Source organism: Cebidichthys violaceus, unplaced genomic scaffold, assembly GCF_023349555.1.
Source record: "Cebidichthys violaceus isolate CVI_PGR_0920_01 unplaced genomic scaffold, fCebVio1.0.p SCAF_220, whole genome shotgun sequence".
Classification (NCBI taxonomy): domain Eukaryota; kingdom Metazoa; phylum Chordata; class Actinopteri; order Perciformes; family Stichaeidae; genus Cebidichthys; species Cebidichthys violaceus.
This window is the reverse complement of record NW_027176396.1, coordinates 12,501-24,322: the sequence shown is the minus strand read 5'-3', so window position 1 is coordinate 24,322 and position 11,822 is coordinate 12,501. Positions and strand designations below refer to the sequence as shown.

The 11,822-nt window shown below is 49.4% G+C and overlaps 1 protein-coding gene across 3 annotated transcripts in view; it reads right to left on the bottom strand.

Moving 5' to 3' along the window:
• The window catches only part of LOC137878067 (ras-specific guanine nucleotide-releasing factor RalGPS2-like), a 47,289-nt gene that overhangs the window by 26,731 nt on the left and 8,736 nt on the right, over window positions 1-11,822 (bottom strand). For all 3 annotated transcript variants that reach the window (XM_068718169.1, XM_068718170.1, XM_068718171.1), the window contains exons 5-8: window positions 7,511-7,594; window positions 3,760-3,849; window positions 3,529-3,620; window positions 2,239-2,366 (exon numbers count right to left, since the gene is read on the bottom strand). In XM_068718169.1, coding sequence (XP_068574270.1) covers window positions 2,239-2,366; window positions 3,529-3,620; window positions 3,760-3,849; window positions 7,511-7,594 — 394 coding nt within the window. The remainder of the gene's footprint in view (window positions 1-2,238; window positions 2,367-3,528; window positions 3,621-3,759; window positions 3,850-7,510; window positions 7,595-11,822) is intronic.

The following is an 11,822-nucleotide window of genomic DNA, read 5'->3' as shown; positions in this document are numbered from 1 at the left end:
CGTGAATGAAACACTTGCAGTATGTAAAACAAGGAGAGGCTGGATAGAAATATGTAAAAGTCAGCTGTGCAGAAGCAGATTGGATGAAAGCAGACGGGGAAGAGAAGGAGGGGAACATTCCTTCCACATTAAAAGTGTTGAGCGTACATCTTGGAGCTGTGGCTCCCCTGTGGACCTCTCCCTCCGAGGACCCGCAAGTCAGGACAAAGACACACACACACACACACACACACACACACACACAAACTGGCAGAGAGTCCAGGCCAGACCAGGTTCTGCCTGGCTGTACTACCTGCTGACTGCTTGTCATGGGGACCAGCAGGGAAAAGAACCCCTCAAGCTGGCTTTGCGTTTCTGATCTGACAACTTAACCCTGGTGCTTCCCCCCCCCCCAAACTACATTTGATTATTCCACACGGCGTTGCTAGACCCAAAACAAAACCACAGCAACAGCATGCTGGAGCAGAAGGGCGCCAAGGAGGGCCCTCCCGAGTCCTTCTCCAGTGAAGGAGACCAAGTAACAAACGGCTCCTACAGGATCCTTAGCAGGAGCAGGAGAAGGTTTTCTCTAACGTAGCTGAACAAATCCAGCGACGGAGCGCCGCAGCTTCTGCGGTCGGTGCCGCTCTCGTTGACGTGGCAACCCGGTGTAGACGTGAAGGTGAAAGCACAACGGGTCGGGGGTGGGGGGGGTGGGGGTGGGGGTGTTTTGTCACAGTGAGCCATACATCTGTGTGGGCTCTTTGTCCTCGCGTGATTGGAAGGAGAACAAGCTCATCTGAGCATTTAACAAGCTGGCCCTGTGGCGAGCGCAGACAGGAGGAGGGCTGTGTCTGCCAAGCCTAATGGAGGGTCAGAGTTCACACACACACACACACACACACACACACACACACACACACACACACACACACACACACACACACACACACACACACACACACACACACACACCACACACACACACACACGGTGAAGCACAAACGCAGCACTGTGGAAAAGCCGACGCTCGGCAACTGCAGAGCAGACACAGCGCTCTTTATCGCCGGAGATAAGCATCACACCTGCAAAGATGCAAACGGAGCGAAGACAGAAACGCGATAGGAAGTCACAAACGTGACACAAATACACAAACGCACAAACACACTTGTTGCACGTTAACTCTCCCGTGTTATTTAAGCCCTCAGCTGTGGGTTGGGACTTTAAATTGAGCTTCAAAAAAAAAAAAAAAAAGGTACTTTGTTTTCGTGAGCAGAGATGTAATCACGTGCCCCCCCCCCCCCCCCCCCCCCCTTCCCCCCGACCCGAGTTTAAACCATTACACGCCCAGCACTTATGTTGGGAGGGATGCTCTGGAACAAGCAGTGCGGTTTTCAGTCTCCCGCTCGTTCATTCATCCCCCCCTTCAAGAGGAATAGTCGATTTATGACGGAGGAGAACGGCCGAGAGATGGAGAGAGAGAGGGGGGGGGGGGATTTCCCCTCCCGTGTGCCAACTTGGCTCGGTCCGGCCCAGAGAGACGGCCAGCTGGTGACACATCGCACGGCCACAGGCACCACCCGACCTACTCACACGTATCACACCAAGGAGGCTCCACCCAGAGAACGACCAAGTAGTCAAACAATCACACACACACACACACACACACACACACACACACACACACACACACACAATGAGGACGTACAGTTGAACTGGAATGTGTGCCGTCTCATTTGCAGCGGTAGCTACGATACGAGCCCGACGGGCAGAGAACCAGCCGTGGCGGCAGAGCACAACAAAGTCATCATGGAGTCAAAACAGGAACAAACAGTACAGCAATGAAACCGCACACACACACACACACACACACACACACACCTAGTTTGACATCACAGGGTGTGTATTCATTGCAAAAATCATCAGAATTCCCGTGTGAAGCCAAAAGTAAGGAGGGGGGGTAGACCTATTTAAAAGGGGAGTTTGCATCTTTTGAAGTGGGGTCAGTACCCCCCCCCCCCCCCCCCCCCCCCCCCCAGTTTAGAGGAACAGTAGTACCAGCCCGGCATGTAGACCGTGGTCTACCGTAACGCACCGATTGTGGATGAGCACAACTTTACTTCAAAAGATCAGTACTGTCCCTTTAAGGATTCCTCCTCACTGATTCATGAGTTTGTTCTAGCTGCTTTGAGGTGGTTTTACAGCAAAGCAGCACGTTGATGTCGGACATTGTGTGCGTGTGTGTGTGTGTCGGTTTACCTAGGTAGGGTATACAGGAGACCATGCTCTGGCTGCTTATGAAGTCTCTCAGACGCTTGTAGTTGTCTTCTTTGGACATCAGGTAGTCGAGCCGATCGAACGTCGCCTTGTCCTTCCGACTCAGCAGCTGTGCGGCAGGAGAGACGGAGAGGATGAATGCGAGGCGTACGGCCCAGGAGGAAGGCGGCGTCACTGGAGACGCGCTCGCTACCGAGTGGAATCTGACCTCACACCATGGGCTGAAGAGCAAAGACCTACTAGTGACTAAACTAGAAGGTCTAAAAAAGTGTTTCTTTTCAACATCCAACGTCGTCTGTCACCCAGACTTTCAAATAATTACGACCCGTTTCAAAAATTAGTAAAGCCACATGGTAATATTCTGCTGTGATTTGCATTTGTCACGGTCCTAATAAAACGCACTTGTGTTGTGCAGAACAAAAACCACGAGTCTCTAGGCTGGTTGCTGGTTTTAATGACTTGGCCACAGAGCCAGAAGCAGCCGTCCAGGTGGAGCATGTGTGTGTGTGTGTGTGTGTGTGTGTGTGTGTGTGTGTGTGTGTGTGTGTGTGTGTGTGTTTGTGTGAGTGTGTGTGTGTGTCTGTTTGTCCAGCTACAGATGTGAACAGGGCTGGTTAGCTTGTGCGGTAAAGCATCAGACCACAGTATGTTAGATCTGCTGACAATGGAGACTTCACAGGTTGTGACGATAGCAGGAAGTACCAATGATAGCTGCAGGGATCATGTGTGTGTGCGTGCGTGTGTGTGTGTGTGTGTGTGTGTGTGTGTGTGTGTGGTGCGTGCGTGGTGTGTCCGTCTGTCCTCTCAGAAGCAGGTGAGCTGCGTCCTGGGCAGCAACAGAATTTGCTGACTGTCTAAAAAAAGAATCTCCTGTGGGGTTTTTTTTTTTTTCGTATGAGAAATTTCCACCATTACATCAGAGCATCATCATGCCGTTATGTAAGCGCTACGCTTTCCATGAGAACGTTGCAACAGAGCGGTAATCCCTCACGGCGGTTTACAAAGCGACGTATAATATTCACGCTTATTTCGTTTATATGGAAGTTACCCTGCTGCAACAGTAGCAGACCGTCCTGCTACGTTAATTTGAATGGGGATGCTCCTTCTATTCTATTCTATTTCTATGTTAAATGACTGCTCTGATCAGTCTTGTGTGCTAGCTTCTTAATCAGCCTGTTTGTTTACGCGTTTTCGGTACAGATCCCGCGTGACATCCCGGGTTTATCGACACCACTCTTACGAACACAAACCAGATATTGTAAATATACTCCCGCCCACGTTTTGGTGAGCCTGAAGATGGGGGCACTTTGTAACGCCGACACCACGGCCATGACCGCGTGGAGGTTGTTCATGTCGCACAGTTTCTGCGAAAAGAATTAACAGTACAGAGAGCTCGCATTAGGTTGGGTTTACAACGCAAACAATCACAAGGATAGAACAACAGTCAGTGTGTGTGTGTGTGTGTGTGTGTGTGTGTGTGTGTGTGTGTGTGTGTGTGTGTACCTTGGCAGTGCGAATGTACAGACTCAGCACCTCGGCTCTGATCTTCAACGTCTGCGCGTGGAGGATCTCTCGTACCACCCAGAAACTCGTCTAGAGGAGAAAAACAAAAAAAGATTACGACAACGATCGGCTCTCACAAACTTGCCAAAAACAGAGCCGGGGGGGGGGGGGGGACACAGACACACACACACACACACACACACATTATCTCTCATGTGTTACGCTCAATGAGGATTTCAGGTGCGCCACATAGAAAGATTCCAAAAGCCTCGCTAAGTCTTTTTGGGAGTCAGAGCCAAGACATGACACAACTCTGGGGCCCAGAACCAGTGCGAAGCGGCTGCAGGAGAGCGCCGGGGGTCAGACCGCTAACGGGGAAAACGCTCCATTAGAGTCGATTAGGAACTACAAAACAAGGAGGAAAATCCAAACCGGTTCCAACTGATTCCACAACAGATATACACCACAGCTCCTAATATGTCAACCGACAAGAAAAGGAGGAGTGTGATCAGAGGACTTGGCCAGACCGAGAGTGATGTCGGAAATCTGTCTCTTTGGGGTTAATGCTGGTAAGCCAAAGTTCTGATTACACACACAAAAGAGAGAGAGAGAGAGAGAGAGAGAGAGAGAGAGAGGAGGAGAGAGAGAGAGAGGAGAGAGAGGAGAGAGAGAGAGAAAGAGAGAGAGAGAGCGAGAGAAAGAGAGAGAGAGAGAGACAGAGAGAGAGAGAAAGAAAGAGAGAGAGAGACAGAGAAAGAGAGAGACAGAGAGAGAGAGAAAGAGAGAGAGAGAGAGAGAGAGAGAGAAAGAAAGAGAGAGCGAGAGAAAGAGAAAGAAAGAGAGAGAGACAGAAAGAGAGAGAAAGAGAGAGAGAGACAGAGAGAGAGAGAGAAAGAGAGAGAGAAAGAAAGAGAGACAGAGAGAGAGAAAAAGAGAGAGAGAGAAAGAAAGAGAGAGAGAGAGAGAGAGGCAGAGAGAGAGAGAGAGAGAGACAGAGAGAGAGAGAGAATCAATCAGTGTTAAAGCTCTGGGGAGAGAGGAATGGAAAGAGGAAAAGGAGCAGAGAGGTAGAGCCCACAGACGTCTGCACATCGTGTCCCGATAAGACTGACCATCTCCACCGTTTCTGCGAAGCGGGATCTACTCCCTCGCTCTGCTCCTCACCCGTCGGACTTTTAACCTGCGCTCGATTAATCGACTCCGCCGACGAGTCTCAACAGTCCAACAGTCCATCCTCAGAGCCGCGGGCCACTAGGTGTGCGTCTATAAATTAAAGTGTGTGTGTGTGTGTGTGTGTGTGTGCCTGCTTCACTGTGTTTTTTTTTTTTTTTTTTTTACTACATTCTTGACGTGCACATAATTTGAGCCTACAGCTGGCTCTTTTTTTTTCTTCTTCCTGGAAACAGCCCCTAGACTTGTTTTTGTTGCAGGAAAGAGGTGAGGAGCTGAAGAGTGAAGAGATAAATTCACCCAACGACTCACTCTCTCCGTCTTCTCCTATAAACACACACACACACACACACACACACACACACACACACGCTCAATCTACGCAGGTAACAGTAAACAGAGCCGTATGGGTTTCATTTTCACCGTTTGATGAAGAAGTCGGTAAACAAGACGAGGGCGTGATGGAGGTGGAGCGGAGATACACGGACCTCCATCGGCTTCTACTTCAACTTTTATTTTGCATCTCTTGCGCTGAGACGACGACCTCGTGTGAAGACGCAGGAAACGAAAGAAACTCTCTCAGTCTTCCCTCCGGCGTCAGTTTACAGTAGATCGCCGTTTCCCTTGACTTGAAGCTAAATGGGATTCACATTTAGCTTCCTCTGCGGTCTTAACTCGATACGCCGGGTCAGTCTGGACGAAGCGCTGCACCGCCGGGGGCTCGTTACGGGATCCTCCCAAACTGCACGGCGATGACATCGTTCACGGTGGCAGCGCTCCACACGGGTGCATTCGCTGTACGTGCGACTGAGCGAGAGGGGGGTTAGGGGGGGGGGGTCGTCTTTGTCTTTTAAAGATCTCATTTTGTGTCCCGGAGTGTGTCTTTTGAGGGGCCTCGTTTATGAGCGTATGACGGCCTCCAGATGGAGCGGGGAGGCCCCAGCGCTTCAATAATCATAAATAAGCAGAAGCAGATCCAGACTCAAAGCTCATAGCTGTGGATCAAACCACTTAATGGGCTGAAGAGGGGGGTGTGGGGGTGGGCGAGATGAAGATCTGGCCAAAGATGAAGTCACTACTGCTGACTCGAGGTGATCTGATCTCTAATGGGCCGACGCTTGTTCAATGGTAGAAATAGACCTGCGCCAACAATGACCCACAAGCCATTGCACCAACAATGAGCTGGAATAAAAATGGTGATGTTGCTCTTTAAAACGTTTTGACATGAAGCTGAGAATAAGCTACATCAGTCCTTGTTATTTGATTGCATAATTAGGATTGACCAATCACATTTGAGTGGAGCTTTGGTTGAATTAAAGCTGCATTCTCTCTAGTGTCCACTAGGGGGCGACTCCTCTGGTTGTATAGAAGTCTAGTCTAAAATGACTCTACTTCTCTCTTGATTTATTCCCTCAGTAAACATTGTAAACATGAGTTTATGGTCTCAATCTCTAGTTTACAGTCTTCTTCAATACAGCATGATGTTCATTTAGTACATTATGGTCTATTTAGAGTCAAACAGACCATAAAGCAGGGGATGCTTTAGGGGCGGGGCTACCTTGCCATTACCGCGGTCTGGAAGTTGCCCGTGTTTTCGTCTTACAACTTGAACCCTTTCAGTGTGTTTTCACGTTGTGAAAGTTAATTGTAACCTTTTTGGTCGGCTACTTAGCTCCACCCTCTCGTGTCACTTCTGGTTCCAGAAAAACGTGAACTTGAATTCACACCATTATGATGCAGTCTGTAGGTCTACCCTTCTGCTGGGAATATTGTCTATTCCTATTTCCCCCAATCGCCACTAATTCTCCATTACTGCTGTAATGATTTTGGAAAAAAGAAAACATTTTGTGACTACTGTATGCAGGTTACATTATGAGATAATAGGTTCTGAATTATTCCGTCCTCGCCTCCTGGCCAGCTCTGTTCTGCTCCGTCGGCTCTCGGAGCGCCGTGCCAACAAGCCGAGGCCTGAAGGAAGAGGACTACGTCTTTGGCTCGAGCTCGGGAGCTTTCTGGGACTCTCTGCCCTCCCACTCCAAGTCTCATTATCCAAAAAATAAAAAAAAGCTCATTTTACCGAAATGTGTGCAGCTAACTTCTTGTGAGATCGTCTCATATTTACACGGGAGGGCAGTGAAGTGGGTCTTTAAAAAAAGGGAGCCTGGCAATAACACTGGAAGGGGATTAAAAAGGGGCACGGCTGCCCCTTACATCATTACCCACAGCTTCCTGTTGATGATTTCACAGCGCAGCGGAGGGGAGCGTGCCGTACGCAGGAGCGCATTAAAAACTCCACGGGCGCCAGAACCGAGGACCAGCTGAGGACGAAACAAAATAGCTTCTGTCGGACAAGCCGGGGACCGTTTACGATGAGGAGACACGGAGGTATTTAGGCGCTGCCGTGACACGCCGGGCTTCAAAAGCAGCCACCTCTGGGAGAGCCGGGGCGATGATTTAGCGCTCGGAGGAACGGCGGCAGAGCGCGACGACGGAAAGAGGAGCCGCGATTTCTCCGTTCCTAGATGACCCCGGCTCATAAATCCTACCGAGACCTGAAGCAGGACCGACCGGGACGCCTCACCTGGTTGAACCGGCGGGTGAAGGCCACGACGTTTGGAGCGGAGCTGTGCTTCTCCTTCTTGTTCCAGCCGCAGCTCGACAGCTCCTGGAAGAGAACAAAACAAGCAGGGAAACCGACGTTATGCACTGAGCCAGAGTTTATTTTATATTTATATGAATATGTATTTATACACGCCAGCATTTTACTGAAGGTACAAAACAGTCAGGTCAGAGGTCACTCAGTGGGAAGCGCAGAGGAGGCGGAGAGGAGGAGATGAGAGGAAAGGAAGAGAAAGAAAGATAAAGAGAGAGAAAGCTCTCTCTTTATCTTCTGAGAGAGACACAGAGAGACAAAGAGAGAGACAGAAAGAGACAGAGAGACACAGAGATAGAGACAGAGAGAGACAGAAAGAGACAGAGAAAGAGACAGAGAGACACAGAGAGAGAGACAGAGACAGAGAGAGAGCTAGAGAGCTAGAGAGAGAGACAGAGAGACAGAGAGAGAGACAAAGAGATAGAGAGACAGAGAGAGAGACAGAGAGGTAGAGAGACAGAGACAGAAACAGAGAGAGACACAGAGAGATAGAGAGACAGAGAGAGAGACACACAGACAGAGAGAGAGAGAGAGACAGAGAGAGAGAGACAGAGAGGTAGAGACAGAGAGAGACAGAGAGGTAGAGAGACAGAGACAGAGAGAGAGACAGAGAGAGAGACAGACAGAGAGAGAGAGACACAGACAGAGAGAGAGAGAGAGACAGAGAGACAAAGAGATAGAGAGACAGCGACAGAGGGACAGAGACAGAGAGATAGAGAGACAGAGAGAGAGAGACAGAGACAGAGACAGAGAGACAGAGACAGAGAGAGACAGAGACAGAGAGAGACGGAGAGAGAGAGACAGAGACAGAGAGAGACAGAGACAGAGAGACAGAGAGAGACGGATGAACGCAGAAACAAACGGGTGAACGCTCGGCCTCAGTATGAAGGCAGCTAATTCAATTTCAATTATTGGCTTCTAAAGATTGTGAGAACTAGTTAATTGAATGGAAGGATTAATGTCCCGCGTTGCATTTCACAACGATGCTCTCGTTTTTTGTCTTGTGTCGTAAATCCAGCGCACCCTGTTTCCTTTTGAGAGGCGCTGGAACCAGAGCACCCGGTTCCTCATAGAACCAGAACTCTCAAAGTGCACCAGACTGACGCATTCAACTGTAAAATGTACAAAAATGTCTAAATGCGTGACGTTTCCAAAGTCGATGAGTAATCGTGCTAAATCGTCGCCAACTCCATTTTGAACAATAACAATGGTGAGCAGGATTTTTTTGCTTTAATTCAACCGCCCTGGATTGAAACCGATCCAACATCAGAGCGAGTCGGAATCCAACAAGTCAAACCTCGAAACTTTAGAATTTCTCACTGTGGACATTTTGAGTTGCCATGGCACGGAAGACCACTGACTAACATTGACGATAACTCGGGGGGGAATTAATTAGCCGACGCACGCATGCGATGCACATTTCAGCCAACGGTGTAAAAAGCACAAACGCCACATTTAAAAAAAGAGAAGAATCACAAAAAGTAGATTCAGTGTTGATCATCTAATCAATGAATCCTTCGATTAATGTCGGTCTTAAAAAGCAGCAGCAGCAGCCTGTGAAAGAAGCGGAGCCGACAGTAATCTCATTACACCGTTACGTAAGAAACACAGGGGCGCGGATTTTGGAACAACGAGCAACGTCTTTCCTGAGCACCGGGCCGGACACAGCTTGGCCTCGGGGCTGCTGACCTCAGTGGTGAGGTGAAGACCAGGAGACCACACAAACTCTGAGAGGGGAACCCAAACCCAAACCCCCCTTTGGCCCCTGCAGACTGCCCAGAGGGCCGGGGATACCGACGCAACAGCAGGGAAAATGCTGCACAAGCTCTCCTCTCAATCCCTGCTTCCTAACTGCTCACGACGGCCCGACCCTAACCGCATCGGGGACGGGTCCTTGCGAAGAGGAGACGTTCAAGGGCGAGTCTGTGGAGCGGTTGGAGGCAGCCGGTGGGGGCGAACGGAGAAGTAACATATCTAATACAGATGTTAAAAAGCAGACATTCGTGCGCGGGGTGAGGTGATGTCTCAAAGGCCTGAGTCAGGGATGAGGAAACGAGGAGAGAGAGGAGAGATGAAGGGCTACAAGACTATAAAAGACGACATCGTGGAAGCCCATGAACGGCTCATCTCCACATGACGTTTACGAGCCTGTGTGGAGCCGGAGCATCCTCCGTCACAGGATGGAGCTCAGTGGAGACGCTGGCCCGTCTCACCGGAGGAGAGCTCGCCGTTTATTTAACATCTCTCCTTTTTTTTTTAAATAAGCGCTTCCCTTTCTTCCTGCCATCGCGTCAATCATTCTCCTCTCCGGCCTCCACGAGACGCCGGTGAAGTCGACTCATGAACACAAAGATGTTCCATAGTCGGCGGGAGGTGGCTGGTCCGTGTTTGTGTGTGTCTCACTGAGCTCGGACCACCACCACCACCTGACCACCCAGGTAGGCGGTGCCACGACTCACCGAGAACCACAACGTTTCAACATCCTACGCTGAGCCTTTTTCGTTAAAGCCCAGTCCTGTGGGGCCCACTGCATCCACACTAACATTAAACAACAACTGATGCGGTGATAAAAAAACATTCCACACCAAGACTCTACCTAATCCCGAACATCCCTAAAATCACAGTCTCTAGATCTCCTCATCCATTCACCGCACCGCGAGGAGGACTACATAAACAACCGAGTGAGATAACCGGCTGCAGCTAAACCACAAATTGCGATGACCTCATGTAAAGACACCGCAGCAGTTTCTTTTGTCTTTCGTCTTCATGGAAAAACTTGGAAGTGTCGTGATCCGAGGGGATGTTAGGGAGGGGAACCCGGTGGCAGATGAAGATGAGGAACAGGCTGGGTAAAGAAAGGAGGATGAGGGGGAGGGAGTTGGAGGAAGAAGGTTTGCCGCGACAAGAGATGACATTTGTGGAGAGATCCTGATGACGACAGGAAGGAGCGCCACGGAAAATGTCTGTTGTTGATCTCAACTAGCGGTGAGACAGAGGAACCCCAAACCTGGTCTACAGATGTACATGTTCTCTGTGTTCTCTGTACACACAACTAGAACAACAGCCTTGCAGTTGTTTGCCTCCATCAGCCACTAAAGTTGTGGTTTACATCCATCATGTGAAATTGTCCTAATAGACTCTTCTGATCTTGATATTCCAGCAGCGGACTCCAGTTCTACGGAACTAAAAAGGTGTTTCAGTTTAACGAGTCGCCGTGTTAACTGGGGGACGCTCAGCAGACTGCCTCCGCGGTTGCCCGGAGCAACTTGCAAAAAATGGTTGGCGTAGATGATAAACGCGTAGATGATTAAACGTGTTCACTCCCATTGGACTGAAATGTGGTTGTAGGGCCCATTTTAAAACTAGATAATCTCTTGAGTCCATGTCACGGTGCTTGACGTCCTGTAACTGACCACAGATGACAGTGTAGGAAGCATCACCCAAAAACATCTGGTCACTACACACTGGGCTCCTCGCTCACGTACTCTACACGGATCTGGAACGTCAATGCGTTTAGGTTGCATTGGCGATCTCTGGCGGTTAAAGCTCGACAAGCTGCCGCACTCCACCGTAGATCCGTTGCAAATCCGGTCCTCTAGCATATGAATTCTTGAGATTCGGCCAAAATTTGAAGAAATTCCCTCGAGGGGTTCCTGAGATTTTGCGTCGACGATGAGCGGTATTGGCGGACGAACGGACAACCCAAACAACATTAATTCCTCCGGCCATGGCTGTCCCCGGCGTGGAAGAGAAAGCAAAGCAGGAACAGTCAAAGTACGGAACAGAAAAAAAGGGGAACAGAAGGCCGAGAGATGAATTATTGTTTGAGCAGTATTGTGGAGCCAGCAGCAGAGTCCATTACCTCGCTGTGCACGCCGTGGAAAGAATGACTTTCCCAGGCGCATTGTTAGTACATGCACCCTGTGTGATTCTTGCGGTAGATGAGGCCATCTTTCACGGCTAGTAAAAACAGAATATGCGTGTTCCTACGTGAATGTGAGCTGTGCTCAATGGAGTCTGTTTTAGGACGGATTCTTTTAGGAGAATTTGATATGCTGTCAAATTGTTTATTCTCAAAAACACAAAGAACACAATCATGCACCGTAAACATCATTTTCCTTTTTCTTCCATCCAGTTCTAACCTCTGAATTCCCCCCAAATCTGAATCTGGTATGTTCATGTAAAGTTCTTTTTGCCAAACCACTTTGATGTGGTGTGATGTCTTTGGAGAAAAAAAACG